This window comes from Arachis stenosperma, chromosome 2, assembly GCF_014773155.1.
Source record: "Arachis stenosperma cultivar V10309 chromosome 2, arast.V10309.gnm1.PFL2, whole genome shotgun sequence".
Classification (NCBI taxonomy): Eukaryota; Viridiplantae; Streptophyta; class Magnoliopsida; order Fabales; family Fabaceae; genus Arachis; species Arachis stenosperma.
In genome coordinates this window covers 6,496,012-6,512,897 of record NC_080378.1, presented here as the reverse complement: position 1 = coordinate 6,512,897, position 16,886 = coordinate 6,496,012, and the positions used below count along the sequence as shown (strand labels likewise).

Below are 16,886 nucleotides of genomic sequence, written 5' to 3'. Positions count from 1 at the left end.
CCTGAGAGTCCTCCCCTGTTTGATCGCTTTTATGTTTGCCTTGATGCCTGCAAGAGAGGTTTTAAGGCTGGTTGCAGACCCTTAATTGGTCTTGATGGAGCGTTTTTGAAAACACTACATGGGGGTCAGATTTTAACAGCTTGTGGGCAGGATGCTAACAATCACATACTTGTGATTGCTTATGCCATAGTCAGTGTTGAAAACAAGGACAACTGGAAGTGGTTCCTTGAGTTACTGCACAATGACCTGGGAGACTACAGGGAGAACAAATGGTGCTTCATTTCAGACATGCAGAAGGTGAGCACTTTATTGATTCTGATAAGACAATACTGGGACTATTTTGATTTAATAACATAACATTGAGGGATGTATTTGATTTAATGAAGTTATCTTAGGGACGAATTTGACATGTTATCTTGTCGTGTCTCTTTCAACTTGCAGGGGTTAATACCAGCTGTTCAGGAAGTATTTCCCAGGGTACACCATCGATTCTGCGTCTGGCATTTATGGCGCAATTTCTCAAAACAGTGGTCTAGTACTGAACTGAAGGATATGGTTTGGGAATGTGCTCGGTCTAGGACAACAGTTGAATTCAACAGAAACATGAACAGAGTGAAGCTCATTAATCAAAAAGCATGGGAATATTTGGAGAAGTGGCCAAAAGATGCATGGACAAAGGCCCACTTCAGTGAACTGCCAAAGGTGGATAACATATGCAACAATGCTTGCGAGTCCTTCAACGCAAAAATCAAGCATGATAGGGGCAAGCCAATTCTGACATTAGCTGAGGAAGTAAGAAGAATCATCATGAAGAGTATTGTTGACAATCGGAAGAAGCTAGAGAATTATGAAGGGATTCTCCCCCCTGTTCAGCAGAGCAGACTTGAAGCCATGACAGCGTTGTCTAGCCACTGGGCTCCTCAATGGTCTGGTGATGAAAAAGAAGAACTGTATGAAGTTCATGGCTGGCCAACCAATATGGTGGTTGACCTTGGAAAGCATACATGCAGCTGTCATTTTTGGCAACTAACAGGTAACAAATTCAACATTTAGTTACTATAATTTAATTTTATGCACGAGTTTAAAATAATGGCTGGTTTCTCTATGTAAGGGATGTCGTGTATGCATGCAATCTCAGCTATACAGGATAAGAATGACAAACGTGCTGAAGACTATTGTCACGAATGGTTGAAGATGGAAGCGTACAGGAAGACTTATGGCTTCAATGTGAATCCAGTGAAAGGTCAGGATCTGTGGGAAAAAACTCCACACCCAGCACCCGTCCCACCACCATTTAAGGCAACGCCTGGAAGACCAACCAAGAAAAGGAGAAGAGACAAAGAGGAACAACCCACTGGGACAAAAAAAAAGACGAAGAGGAAATACAACCCTATCAGATGCATGTATTGCAGTGAGATAGGACACAACAAGCGAAGCTGTGCAAAGAAGAAAGCTACCGAAGCTGAAGAGCATGCTAGGCAGCTGCAGCTGCAACTAGCTCTGGTTGCCCCTGCTGCAGAAGGGGCTGCCCCTGAAGCAACCACTGTCCCAGCTGAACCTAATCCAGCCCCATCACCAACACAGACTCCGACAGTAATTGATGTTAGCCAGTGTGATAGTATACCACCAACCCAAGAAACACAACAGGTAATCTGCCACATGTGATTCATTTTGAACATTTGTTATTTCATAACTCTCATTTATTTAATAAGGTAAATCTAAATCTAGATGTACCATTAATTTGTGTAGGAACAACTCGCTGCTAGGCCATCGAAGTTAAAGGTCATTAAAGGGAAAGCCAGAATTCAGTCGTCTCCTAAAGCTACTGTAGCCACACCAGTCGGTATCTCTGCTGAGACAATTAAGGGGACTAGTTCAGCCACTGTTAAAAAACTGGCCGACTTTATGACCTTCGTTCCTACTCCCGCCTTCAAGCCCCCAAGAAAGACTGATAAATGACTTTGATTAGTGTTGAATTGTATTGTGGTTGAATTGGTTTTTTGTGTGAGGATACTTTCTGTTATTTTGCACAGGGCAATTGGAGTTACATTATCTACATTTTGGTTATCTATGTCAATACAAGTTGTACCATGCCCTTTTATTTTGGTCTAGGATACTTTTTAGGTTATGTATCCTCATGTAAAAGCTTATGACTTTGATGTGGTCTGTTTCCTATGTTAAACCTTTTGGTCCTTAAGAAAATGTGACATCTAGCCTTCTATGGCAACTGAATATTTATTAGTACTTTGACTACTCAATGTTTAACACTACTTTCACTACTGATTATGTCCATTCCTTAGTAAATGTTACTTTAATAGTCAACCGAATTGGTTTGGAACCTTTCAATTGGTTTGTGTTGTCTTCATATAAAACAACCAAATGAAACATCTATTCGCATTCAATGGATTCATCTCATTACACCATCAAGTGTTTGGAATTTGCTTTACTTGGAACGACACAACAAACTACAAACACTCACATTAAGCACAACTACCACAAACAGAAAAACTATTAACATTTTCAATGCTTTTACTTCAGCTTCCAAGCTGCCCAGTCTCCATGCCACCTTCAACCTCCATTCATCACAGTCACTATCAACCTGCAGCTCAGCCGCATAATCTTTCCTCATTCCACCTTGGCCCATCCCTTCATACTCATCATCCTCAACCCATTTAAAGTAGTTGCAGTGACTGCCCTTCTGATAATTCAGAAATCAGAAAATAAAAAACTAAACAAAATCCCAACACACAAAACAACATCAAAAACCCTTAAAATCTTACACAACACTCACCCGGTACCTTGGACATGCACGAAATAGTCTATCTGGGTTCTCCGCTGTCCCAGACTTTCTTATCGCAGCCTTCAACCCACAGAAACATGATTCCTCATGGGGTTTCCTCCTGCTTCGCATTGAGGCGTTGGAACCATTATTGCCGTTCGAGAACAACGACACACCGCCACCACGGCCTCCATTTCCGACCTCCATCGTCGCCCGAAACCACCAATTTGAACACGAACCCAGGTATATGGCCATCTGATTGATGAAGGCGACCTATTTATCGTGGAATTTAGGATTAGGTTTCAAACACTTAGGGACTAATTTGAGCTGTTTTCTCAAACTTACCCTGTCAGCAACAGGTCATTACACGTGGGCATCTTCCATGTTGGAAGCTAACCACACACATCAGCAACAGTTAGCCAGGTCACCAACGGAGTTAATGGAAGGACAAACGTGATTAACTCGTGTAACTTTTGGGGACTCTTTTGATTAACTTTATCTTTCGGGGATTAATATGGAGATCGAGGTATCTTTCGGGGACGATTTTGAGTATTAACTCAGCAAATTAATTAAGGAGAATGGAAAATGGATAGTTTAGTTATGAGAAATACCTGATGAAAAATATGTATATCTTTTTAAGTGAGCATTAACAACGAAATTGTATGTAAAATAATAAATATTTTTAATGAGTATTTCTTAATATATTAATAATTGGAACAGCGAACTTTTTCACTTATCACTCCAAAATATTCTCTTTACACTAGTCCTTGCAAGTCTTTTTGCTAGACTACCTTATTGCTTGTTGCTGCTATTACTTTTTTTTGTCATTGGTGTCGGAATTGATAATGCAATACTAATCGATTAGTATAAATTAGATTGGATTTTGTGATTTTTTTTGTATAGTATCTCGTCGTGACAATTTAGGTGTGGCAACATGTATCCTACTTGCGAGTACCTAATTTAACTCCACTTAATTGGGTAGGGTTGTCAATCTGATTCGCAATGGGTAAGGTAGAGTGCGGGTTGGGTTCTCGTGCGGATCGAGTAGGGTGTGGGTTGAGTCTCAATCCTATTCGATCAACCCGCATTCTATATATGTATATTTTATATATTTATATAAAAATATGTTTCAAGTGGATGTTGAACCAAACAACTCTCACTAAATGTAAAAGATCCTTAGTCACTAAAAAAAGATCATTAATTGATAATATAATATTTTTTTTTACATAAAAGTCAGCTCTATTTTAAATTATCATGAAGTTATATAATAATTTTTTATCTTTTTTGTAACCCGTGGATAGAGTTGGATACCCGCGAATTGAGAACGGGTAGGGTTAGGGTTGAGATATTCTCAACCCGTGGATAAGGTAGGGTTGAGTTTATATAAAAATTTCAATCTGCAGATAGGGTTCGGGTTGGCTTCAAATCCTACCCTATCCTACCCATTGCCACCCTTACGTGCCATGAACGTGAAAGAAATAATTTATTTATTTTTTTATAACTTTTGAGGACTAAAATGATTTATTTGGCTTTTTGGTCTCATATTGTAGAGTGGATCTCGAAAGATATGAAAGATCTCCTTCTAAGTCGTACATACGAGTTTCATCAAATACGACTTTTTAAAAAAAATTAGTTAGGTGTTAGAACAACATTATTTATTAAAAAATCTCTAATTTTAAGTATTTTTTAAATTAATTTATATGTAAATTAAAATCTCATATATATTAAGTATTTAGGGAGAATTCATTTTAAAAGGACTAATTTTTAGATACATTTTTAAACCTACTTTAATATGTAGATTTTTTTAAAATTTTTTAAAAATAAAAATTCAAACTCCGTATTTTTATTTTTTTTTTAATATATTTTCGTGCGGTGTTATGTATAAAAGTATAAGAAAGATATTCAACCAAGAAGTAACTAATTAATTAAGAAGAAAGAAAAATGGATAATTTAATTATAAAAAATACTTGTTCGTTGTCTTGGTTAGTTTTAGAGTAATAATTGTATTTTTTATGTTGTCAATAAGATATATATCATTGGTAGTGAAATATTCAAATTTCCTCGCAATATGAGGTGGACAAACAGGAGATGAGTAGAGTTCCCAATTTAAATAATAATAATAATAATAATAAATTATTAAATATAATTTTAATTTTTTAAAAAAATTTATTTAATATTTAATCTAATATAAATAAAAATCTATTTCAATTGAAATATTAATAATTTTTAATATCTAAAAAGTAAGTAATAATAATTTTTTATTAATATTTTTTAATTAAACAAAATATTTCAAATTTTATAAAGTGGATTTTTTTCTACCATTTTTCTTGATTTATTTGATATTAATTCTCTCTGTTTTAACTGTTATAATTGAAAGATCTTTTTTAGCTATGAAAATTGTAAAAAATGATTTAGAAACAAAATAAAAGATAAATTTCTTGCTAATTTGTCTTTTAATTATATTGAAAAGAAAATTATTGAAAAATTTGACACATATTCTATTATCAATGAATTTTATGTTACGAAGAATCGACTATTTCATTAGTAAAAAGTATACATATTTTTCGCATTTTAAAATGTATTTTCTATTGGTATATTTTTGTAATACATCTTATATTATATAATTTTTTACATAAGTTTTTAATATTACAAATATAATTGACTCCCCATAATAATATTTCTGAATTCGTTCCTGGAAGTAATATATCTTCTACAAAGATTGAAGAAAATATATATATATATATATATATATATATATATATATATATATATATATATATAGGATGTAACATCTATGCCAAATAATGGGTGTAGGTCCCCTAAAAAACGAGTGTGTAATGTAAAACAAAAGATAAACATAGAAAACATAAAATAAATTTTAAGATAAGAGAAATAAACAATTCAAGGATTTGAAAAAAAGAATTAATTATTATGGTTCGAGAGAAAATTAGAATATCTATTCGAACACTACAGTAAAAATGTGTTGAATTAAGAATAGACGGTAAATGTCTTTATTATGGACGCTTTATTCTGTTTCTACTTATGAAAGGCCAAACTGATACAATAGACATTGTGATGCGAAGAGTTTTATTTAGAGAAATAGAGAGAACATGTATCACTCATGCAAAATCTGAGAGAAGAGTTTTATTTAGAGAAATAGAGAGAACATGTATCACTCATGCAAAATCTGAGAAAATACTACATGAATATTCAACCATAGTAGATATTCAAAAATCAATATATATATATATATATATATATATATATATATAGAGAGAGAGAGAGAAACCGAAGTTGAAAGAAAAATTATTTCTAAATAAGAAAAGAACGAACTAATAAAAACGCAAAAAGTAATAATAAGAGGGTAGTTAGACCGACGTTTATTTCACCAAGATCAAACTTGTAGAACCCATGCATCCATGTACATGGGGAATTTGGAGAAGGGGAGTGTTAGGGAATCACTCACTTTTATGTTTTGTAATTATTAATTGGTTATTAATAGTATTTTTAATGGTGTAAAATTATATTTAATGATAAAAAATTATTTATTTTTTTTTAATAATTAAGTGCAGACCACAAAATACAAAAATTTCTGGCTCCTAAATTTTTTCTTTGAAAAAAGCATACTGAAAATGACTATAAAAGAAAAAAAAATTAAACATAGCAAACCAGACCAACCATGAATATAAAAACAAATGGAAATAAAAAACCAATAAACTACGTAAACATAGTAATAAAACACTTAAAAAATTTATCGGAAAATAATAAATAAAAAAATTAAATAAGAAGGGTAGCCAAAGAATAAAAAAAAATTTCAACCACATACCAAATAGAAAACATGGATAAAAAGAGTTACTATAATAATAAATTAAAAAAATAATACGTTAACAAAATAACGAATAAGAAACAACAAATTCAAAATTTTTACTGGTACAAAAATGCAAAGAGGCACATTATTTGCAAGAATTTTTTAATATTAAGATGAAAGCAAAGGAAAAAAATAAGATAAATAACCAGATAAATAACAGATTAACAAAACACGATGAGATTTAAAAAAAAATAAAATAAACAAATAGCTAGATCCCGTAAAGAAGGCTCACAAAAGATAAGCAGAAAAGAAATAAGAGTTGAGTCACAATTCACAAAGAATCATCCAAACGTAATGAAAAAGAGTAAAAAAAAGAAACCAAAAAACAAAGGTAAACATAAAAAGGAACCAGTAAAAACTAAAAAGACATTGACCTGGGAATAATAAAAGAGTTGAGAACGAAGGACTCACATTTTTTAACCATTCATTACGTGTCATTGTGTAAAATTTTAAAGATTATTATAAAAATTTTAAGCTTGCATTATTCAAATGTGATTGGTATGAAATTAGGTAGGATGTTTATGATTCGACATACGTATATTTTAACCAAAAATACTATGAAGAAGAATCTTTTGTATTGACATATAAAGTATACCAATGCTTCTATATGTGTAAAATGTATTGATAAAAATAAATATTATGTTATGATGACTATTTTAAGGAATTTATTTAATATAAGTGATCAAGTTGATATTGATGCTGAAACTACTTATGAAAATGAGTCATTTGATAATTTAACAGTTCTTTCTATACCTAATGATGATGGTGAAATAGATTTGGTAAGGAATAATTTGAATGAAATTCTAATCGATGTCGCAAAAGAAGTATATTTTTTTTCAAGAGTATTACACAGTATCAGATGAAAAATATGATTCCGAAGACTTTTGAGTGACTTGTTCCCTCATTTATGATATATAAGTCAGATTTCATGCTTTATTTTTACGTTTTAAATTTGATTTGCTGAATATTTTGTTTTGCATATTTGTTAACCTTTTTTTCTTATTAGATGCGTATGCAATTGTGTTTGAAAATGAAAAAAAGTATTTTTTTTACTGTGAAACTAGTCCAAAATTTTATATATAAAAATGATAAATAAAGTAATCAAGTGAAGATAGCACATCATCCTAAAAAAAATTTCAAAAATTGGAGACAAACAAAGTAAAGAGAATTCAATGGAAGAGAGAAATAAGACACTTGTGGATAATGTTATGAACCGGTAACTAACCCTGGATAGAACACCAAACATAGAGTAAGTGAGACAACGCCGCAACTCTTACATCTTACCCCCGTACCCGGAGCAGGGGACAACTTCACCTTTGCCTCTTACCCAGGTGGTGTTACAATTCTCAATTCGGAGTAAGCGGCGACAAAACTCAACCCTTGCATCTTACCTAGATTCTCGAACTCTTTCTCGGAGCAAGTGGATAACACCATTGTATCTTACCCGGCTTATTGACTTACTTGGAATAAATGAATAATACCATTGCATCTTACCCGGAGACACATTCAGAAATTCATTCTCATTATCATTACAATTCATTCTTATTCATTTAATTTCTTAATCAATCTCAGTTCTCATCATTCTTCTTCCTCATCCCTTTTTCGGAGCAAATGGACAACGCCACTGTCTGTTACTCAGTGACACATATCTCATTATCATTATAATTCATAAATATTCAGTTAACAATTAGACTTAAAAATCAATTCTCATCATCCTTCATTCCTTATTATCACACCTCCCATTTCATTCATCAACAATTCATACTCAAAACACAATTCATTCTTTTTTAAATAAAACAAACTCAAAACGTAATCCTTTTCTTAATAACTCAAAATCAAATTATAAAATCCTTAAAAATTCAAATCTTTCTAAATAGCCACTTCAAACGAAGCCTCCTATTTTCATAAAAATTTCGACAACATTTCTTCTAAAACTTGGACTTTTACCGCCCTTTAAGAGTCCCAACCACCAAACCAAACACCTCTCAATCATTCAAATAATTCATAGTATCAAATTATTTCAAAATCAAACCAATTCCAATATTAAATCTTTTAAAAAAAACCAACCAACTTCAATAGCAAACCATTTACAAATTCGACACTCACATCTCTCAATCAATCCATTCAATTCAATTTTACATACTCACTATAAATCCTCAAACCATCGTCATTATTTTATACCCATCAAAGTCATAATCCAACACATACAATTTTATTCATCCTTTATACACGCATCTTAAACCATATTCACAATCCATCAATAATTCATTCAATTCATTCCTATCTTAAGGTCTTCTAGCCCAAATTTTCACGTGACATTAAAAACATAACTACGAGAAACCAAAATTATACCTTGTCCGATTCCTCCCTAAGCTCGAAACACCTCAAAAATCTCTCCTTTCGCAAACTCCAAGCTTCCAAATGTCAATTTCTCAAGTTTAATCACCCGGATTTCGTTCCAAACCGTCCAACTGAACTCCAAATCAACAAAAACACAATCTAATTCACACAATATCACTATAATTAATATAGGGTTCACTAATTCAATGATTCACAAGGGTCTAATAGTTTCTTACCTTATTCACGGATCAATTAGACTGAACCCAGTGATTATCCACCGCTAGAGTATTCCTAAGCCATCAAAATCACAAAATCTCTCAATTTTTAAAATCTAAATCACAAAAATGAAAGGAAAGAACTGATAATAAATTCTCAATTTTCTTAACAAATTATTGGGTAGATCTTGTAGAGAATTCTAAGACGAACGCAAGACTACTGACGGCTCATTAATCGGAGTTTTGGATTGAAAGTTTTGGATGATTGAATTTTTAGAGGTGAGGTTGGAGTTTTTAACGTGATTTCTCTCTTCTTCAGCATATCCAAGGTGAAAATTGGGGAAGAGAGCTTCATTTGGGAGTTTATACAAGTTGAGTCTTAGGTCTGATTTGGGTTTGGTCCAGTCGGTTCAATTTATTAGCCCGTGTTTAGATTAAAATTGTAAAAATGAGTGTCAAAACTCATATTTTAATTATTTTTACTTCATTAAACTCTAAAATATAATTTTTAAATTTTTTAAATAATAATTAATTTATTAGTTAATGAGTTACTAATTATTCAGAGTTTACATTTATTGAGCTTCTTACAATGTTGAAAAGCAAAATATTCTCCTTCACTAAGTATTTCCTTTGTCTAAAGTCCCATTTGTCTACCTAAGGTTACAAGATTTAAAATACACAAAAATAAATACATATCTAAATATTTTAAAAAATAAGCTTCAATTTTCTCACAAAATTCCAAAACAAAAAGATTAAAATAGGTATGACATACATACAATTCTAGAAAAAGAATATTGTAGTAATACAGTTGAATCTTATATATTTACAAATCAAAGATATAAAAATTTTCAACCTTCAAGAGACCCTTGAAATTTGGAAGCTTTTGTATGATTTGGATGGAAGTTTTTGTATGATTTGGATAGATAAGAATCAGTAAATAAATTCTATTGAGTCATAATGTTAAAAAAAGACATTTTATTTTTTATCAAGCCCTTAAATAAGTTGTGCAAGACAATTTCAATGCTTTCAATGGCATCTGATAGATGAGAGAGTTGTGCCAATTTGGATTTAGATAAAATAACTTTCGTTGCAAGTATAGTCTAAATCGGCAATGGATCCTAACACAATGTAGAATGGACATTCATAACTCAAGTTCACTCAAACACCCAATTTTTCAACTAAGAGTGTGAAAAATTAGACAAAAAGTCAACCAAGCATTTTATCAAATACTTGGTAGGTATAAAAGAAAAACATGGTAAAATAACAAGAATTAATAAAATTTACAACTACCAAAAGCATGGAAAGTAAGATAACAACTCAATTAAACAAGGGTAAATACCCTTTCCGGCCTCTGAACATTTTGAGTTGGGACATATCGCACCTTTGTCACCTAGAAACCTCAACCAGGTCCTCTACGATCAATATTACTGGATATTTCGAACCCTGTGACTGGTTGCCAACAGGTTGCCTAGATGACGTGTCAGGTGGAGGCTGACTTGTCAATTGCAGGCGCCACGTGTCACCACGTGTAAGTAGAATTTGTTGCAGGGACTCAAAACCCCCTCCCTGCAACTAAAACAACATCGTTGCGTTGGCTTCAAATTCCCCCCTCACTTTCGAGGTACAATTACTGTAATCTCCTTCTTCTTATTAGTCATTCACTAAAAAGTCCTAACTGTTCATCTCCCAGCATTGTTTCCCTCCAGAACCTTTGCACGAAGCTAGAACGGTAGTGTGGTATAATCAAATCTGCGACGATCGTGGGGAGGAGTTGGTTGTTGACTGTGTGAGACGGTAATGAAAGGTTAGTTCTTTTTTTCGATTTTCACGTTGTTAGTTGAAGAATGTAATTGTTTTCCATGCATGTCTATGAGTGGTGTGAATGCTTTACGTTCGTATTGATCAGTATCATTAATGGATAAAGTAGTTAACAATAAACACTGTTTTTAATTAGGGTTTGGTAATGGTAGGGGTTGAGAAATCTAGTGAGTATTCCGGGCAATGAAATTTGTTTGTAGTGGTTTTCGTGATGATAATGTTGTTGGCATTGTTGTTCATTATCGTAAAACTTTAATGATCCATGTTATAAATGTTGCAGATGTCTGTATTTGTGATCCCTGTGTTTAACCATGGCGGAAAGCTTGTTAGAGCTAATGGTAAGCTACATTACTTAGACGGGAAGGTAGAGAAGTTTCCTCTATGGATATTGATTTCGTAAACAAGAAGGACCTGTAGGAACTTTTCAAAGGTTTGGGGTACTTGACATACAAACAAATCTACTGGCATGACCCAACTATTATTGAGTTCAAGGATGGTCTGCATGTGCTTTATGGTGACAAGGAGATCAAACCCTCACCAGATGTGTATACACTCTAGTCGCTCAGTGTGTAGGGCTTAATCACTCAATGCTCCTTTAATCATGGTTTTTAAAGTTTGTTCTTCATCTAACCAATTAACAAATACTTAATGTACTTATGCAAATATCATGAGGTCTTTTCAAGGTGGTAATGCGGCCAAGGTTAAAGGTAAGGATGTATATATGGCTAGGTGAGCTTGCATTTGAATATTTGATTAGCCTAAATTATCACCTAACACACACACAACCTATAAACTTCTAATATCAAACTTAGCTATCCACAATCTCACTTTTACATATGCACACTCATGCATCAAATTTAATTCCATCATATATGCATTGATTCTTATTAAATTTCACATAGGGGTAATTTTGTCCCCTTTTCATTATTTCTCTTTTTTTTTCTTTTTTTTTCTCTTTTTTTTTTTTTTGAACATAATATATATACCAACTCATCAATGCATATGGTTTCTATAATATTACATGAGCATGTACCCAAATTTTTAACATTTTTCAATAAGCATAAAACACATTTTTATTTACCAATGTTCCTAAATTTTTTCACACTTAAACATCACACACTCTCACTAACTTAAACTACTCAAAGATTCAAATAACGGATATTTCGTTGTTTTTCGCTTAAGGTTAATGATGTGGAAAACTAAAGAACAAAAGGGGATTAAAAAGGCTCAAACTGGCAAACAAAGGTAAATGAAATGGTAGGCTATTTGAGTTAAGTGAGCTATAAAGAAGTGATGGCCTCAATCACATAAATGCATAAATATACATTAAACCATGGACATATAGAATTAAACAAACCAAAGATTGCAATCATAGAGAAGAGCAACACACAAGAATGAAATATGTGGTCAAATAACGTAACCACACAATAAGGCTCAAAACTCACATGCTTATGTTCTAGCTCAAAAACATGTTCCACAATATGGTTCAAGCAAGTTTCAATCAAAAGTTCCAATTCAAATCAATTAGTATGTCAATGTCCTATTAAGAATGTTTTTTTTTGAAAAATTTTATCAAATTAACTAAGCTTATTATATGTATGCAAAGAAATGCAATAAACTAAGAAAAAATGCAATTAAAGCACTAAAATATATACAACTAGGAAAGATAAAAGATGAAAGTGGTTGGGATTAGAGTATGTCACCCAAGATTGTCGATTGGTGACGACCTCCCCATACTTAAGGGTTTGCATGGTCCGCAGTGCTATCAAAGGTGAGCAAGGGGGATATGGCGACTTCGGATTACCACCTCCAACTAGTGGATCAATCGAGTGTTGCGTGCTCTTCTTCCCGCTTCCCTTGTTGCTTATGGTGTATCATCTATGAAAAATAGAAAATAGGATGGAAATACAAGTAAATACAAAAACAAGGAAGCATGGATTGTTGGAATGAGGCAATAATCACTAAAATGAGTAAGTGAATAAGTTTGTGACATGAAGGAAACAAGTGTGTGAATTCTAAGTTGTGCGATTTAGAACACACACACTAGCATGGAAAGCTATGTCACAATTAGACAAAATAAGCATGCACTTCACTCAATATAGTGTGTTTGAAATACTTTAAAAAAGAAACTTGTATGTTAAGATAAACAAACAAGCAATAAAGGAGCATAAAAGTATTCAAGTAAGAATCAAAGAATTGTGAATTGGATAATGCAGCAACACCTAAGTGACACGAAGTGGAAAACATGTCAAGCATAATCCACAAAGTTTAAAAAACTCAAAAAGTGTCATTAGGTAAGCTTATGATCCAATTTCACAATTCTTAATGTTAATGCATCAAATAGGTGACTTAAATAAAAATCAATCATAACAAGCATCATCTAACAAAAAAATGCATCCAGAAAGAACGAATTGCCTAACTATAGATAATGAATCAAATTAAATGGTGGCCAAAACATGCAATTTAGAAATCCAAAAGCATTCTCAAAGGCAATGTTATGAGTACTTGGTATGCACAAAATTAAACATGAAGAACTCAATGCCAAGCAACAAAATATGACCTCAATGAAGATATCTAATAATAAATAGCAATAAAAATATCAATAATTCAAACTCACAGAATCAACAATTCAACTCAATTATCCAACACGTAGCACCAAAACAGAAATTTAAACTAATTAACTAAACAAATAACTTAACTAACTAACTAACTAAATAACTAACTAAAGATAAGTGCGGTGGGTGGTGAATGATAGTGGAAAATGGTGGTTGGAGGAGGGAAAGAAGAGAGGAGAAGAGAAAATAAGAGAAGAAGTAGAGAGAAGAGAAGAAAAGAATAGTGTGAAACAGGGGAGGGACCCATGTGTACACATGGGAGACGCGTGCGCATGGTGCTTGCGAAAATGGAGATCGACGCATACGCGTGAAAGAGAGAAAATGGAAAGTGACGCGTATGCGTGAGGGACGTGTACGCGTGGTGCGCAAAATTGTAGAGTTGTGCGTTTGCACTATGTGTGCAAACGCCACGGATAGAGGCCTTGAATACAAGTGTGCCCATGCACAGGCCTGGAGGCCCCCTTTGATATAGCACTCAATCAGCTTTAGGAAGTCCAAAACTGGGCTCTAGAGGCCCAAAAAGCGCCCCCAGCGATTTGCAATAAATGAATCACGCGTTGGGACTTGTGCGTACGCATACATGCTGATTTTCCTCCTCTGCGTGGGCACAGACCTGTGCATGGGCACATGTGCTAATTTTTACCCTTGTGCGTGGGCACAGAAGGTGTGCGTGAGTACAGGCTGAAATGCTTTTCTCCTTTGATTTCTTCTTGTTTTCTCCCAATTCCATGCTTCTCTTCCACTCTCATCAAGCCATTCCAACCTATTACACCTGAAATCACTCATCAAAACCATCAAGGCATCGAATGGAATAAAGTGGGATAAAAGTGATTATATTAAGCACAAAATAGCATGTTTTCACCAAGGTTTTGAGAACCAGACCGGTCATCAAACCGTTCTAGTTCCTGGTTCACTGATTTACTGGTCCAACCAGTTCAACCGTGGTTCAACCAGAAAAACCGCTTTAGAATAAAATAATAAATAAATTATAAATAAACATTTTAAAATATAATTATAGAATAATATAAATCTTAAAATATCTTACAAATATAAAATATTACAACAAGAATTTCAAATTTATTGGCATTTTAGGATTTCAGGATTTATATCCAAGACAAGAAGACTATAATCCCATAAGCATTCTTATACACAGGTGGATAGCAATTAAAATAACAATAGCTGGTAAACTCGGCTTATATGACACATCAACTAGGTTGAAACAGCAACATGATTTAGTATGTGAACGTTATGAATAAGTTATACATAACCAATTAATCTCAATTGGAAAATGCTCCAAATCCTATAAACAAACAAGCAACTCTACCACAGTCAACAAGAGGTAAAAAAGAAGAGACAACCAACATATATCACACATTCATTTGTACAACAATTAAAAAGTAGAGGCAGGTACTACAGAAACAAATTGGAAGCTTGCTGATAAACATAACAACTACCTAAGTGAAAAATTAATTTAGATTCATACCATGAAATAGGAATAAATTATTATATAAAAAAACAAACACTTAAAAAATGAGGCCAATAAAAACCATTCCTAAAACATGAAGCTGTGAAAAAAACAAGTATACAACAACATAAAACCTCAGCACAAACAACACGGTATAAGTTATCAACAGGTACAAAACCATATCTAAACAGCAGTAGCATTCAGCAACAAAGAACAAACATTTAAAAGGTGACACTAAGTTAATCATCAACAACACCATATCTAAACTCAACAATCACCATTCAGTAATTACAAAACACTGAAAACAGCAGTACATTATAAAACACTAAAATAGCAACACCAGTACATTATCGAACAGCAACACCATTCAGTAAGGCAGTGATGACACTAAATTAAATATTAAACACTGAATGAAATTTTAAAAATTAAACAGAGCATTATCAAGGTAGAAATTCAAAAGTTCAAAACAATACTAAATTAAACAAAGCATTAGCAAGGCAGAAGAAGAAGAACATTAGCAACAATATTTGAGCAAAAATTTCAGAAATTAAAAGGAAGAAGAAGAACCAAGCATTCAGTAACCAAATCCATCAGTAACCAGAGCAAAATTAAAAGGAATAAGCAAAGCACGACCACTCACCTTCGACGAAGACACGGACGGCAACCGACGAGAGATGAGACGACGGCGATAGGTGAGACGACAGCAAACGGCAAGCTGCTCCAACCTCCAAGCCACGAAGAGAGAAGCCAGTGGATGACGAGCCAAGCTACCTAGGTTCCGGAGCCAAGAAAGAGGAAGAAGCGGAGGCGACGAGAACGGAGAACTTGGGGCGGCGGCGATAAGGAACCTGAGGAAGAAGCGGCTAGGGTTTTGCTCCAAAGGAGGGGGGTTTCACGAATGATGGGGAAGGGGGGGGTCACGAATGGAATGCTGGTGAAAAGGGGGTTCACATTTGGGTTTTTTTAAGTTTTACACAAAACGACATCGTTTTCATAGAACCGGTCGATTACCGGTCCGATCCAACCGACCAGTTCTCGGCCGGTTCAACGGTTTCCAAACGGTTTCTTGATCAGCGGTTATGGTAGTAGACCGGACCGTTTTCATTGTCGGTTCTTGGTTGAACTGGTTTGATCGACAAGTCCGGTCCAGTTTTCAGTACCTTAATTTTCACAATTAGGTTCAATTTAGGGAGAGAACACAAAAGTATGCTATTTGGATGAATACATGTGGATTTATATGATGAAATCCACTTAAATCAAACCAAAATATATCGTCAAATATGGATTCATCAGCATCCTATAAACTTTAATCTTCTAATAGCCAATTTACAAACTCTATTTATACCATTTATAAAAGAAATAATACATTCTTTTGCGAAAAATGATTTATCAAAGAAAAAATATACCTACCAAGGATCCATTATTCTTTTGCCTTGGCCGACTATTTTTTCCTTCTGCAAGAAGACATGAAGTTTAAGAAACAGCTGAACTCAGCATAGCTATTAAAACATATTTCCTTTTTTCTTACTCTGAAAAAGGACAAATTATTTAGCTTTGTAAAAAATATCAAATAATGACAAATATAGAAGTCCATGAAAACAATTTCTTTCAAGTTTTAACGATGCTCTATGCTTTGTTCGCTGCTATGAACGGTAAAAAATAAAGATTAATAAGAATATATATACACAGTTTAATAAGAATACATGTACATAAACACTGGTAAAAAACGTAAAGACTTAACATAAAAAATTACCATAATTTTAACAAAATGTAGGACTCTATTTTC

General features: G+C 33.4%; 1 protein-coding gene and 1 long non-coding RNA gene across 8 annotated transcripts; both read right to left on the bottom strand.

The window, feature by feature from the left end:
- Positions 1-2,487: 2,487 nt before the first annotated feature.
- Positions 2,488-3,479, bottom strand: LOC130962343 (uncharacterized). The gene is made up of 3 exons (XM_057888563.1): positions 3,125-3,479; positions 2,799-3,052; positions 2,488-2,698 (listed from the first exon to the last, which is right to left on the bottom strand). Exons 2-3 carry the CDS (start codon positions 3,032-3,034, stop codon positions 2,626-2,628), a joined length of 309 nt encoding a protein of 102 aa, XP_057744546.1. The 5' UTR covers positions 3,035-3,052; positions 3,125-3,479; the 3' UTR covers positions 2,488-2,625.
- A 3,958-nt stretch (positions 3,480-7,437) lies between these two features.
- Positions 7,438-16,017, bottom strand: LOC130960348 (uncharacterized). Of its 7 annotated transcripts, none has more exons than XR_009079073.1 (4): positions 12,724-15,729; positions 9,224-9,278; positions 9,000-9,146; positions 7,438-8,275 (listed from the first exon to the last, which is right to left on the bottom strand). It is a non-coding gene; the product is annotated as an uncharacterized LOC130960348 (long non-coding RNA). The 7 variants fall into 7 exon arrangements; XR_009079071.1 differs by adding an exon at positions 15,741-16,017 and having other exon boundaries at positions 7,452-9,146; positions 12,724-14,398; XR_009079070.1 differs by adding an exon at positions 15,741-16,017 and having other exon boundaries at positions 7,453-9,146; positions 12,724-14,407.
- Positions 16,018-16,886: the final 869 nt, after the last annotated feature.

Coding starts and splice junctions, on each gene's coding strand:
- LOC130962343 (XM_057888563.1), bottom strand. CDS start 3,034: ATGGCCATATACCTGGGTTCGTGTTCAAATTGGTGGTTTCGGGCGACG. Junction 2,699..2,798: donor CTATTTCGTGCATGTCCAAG/GTACCGGGTGAG, acceptor CTGAATTATCAG/AAGGGCAGTCACTGCAACTA.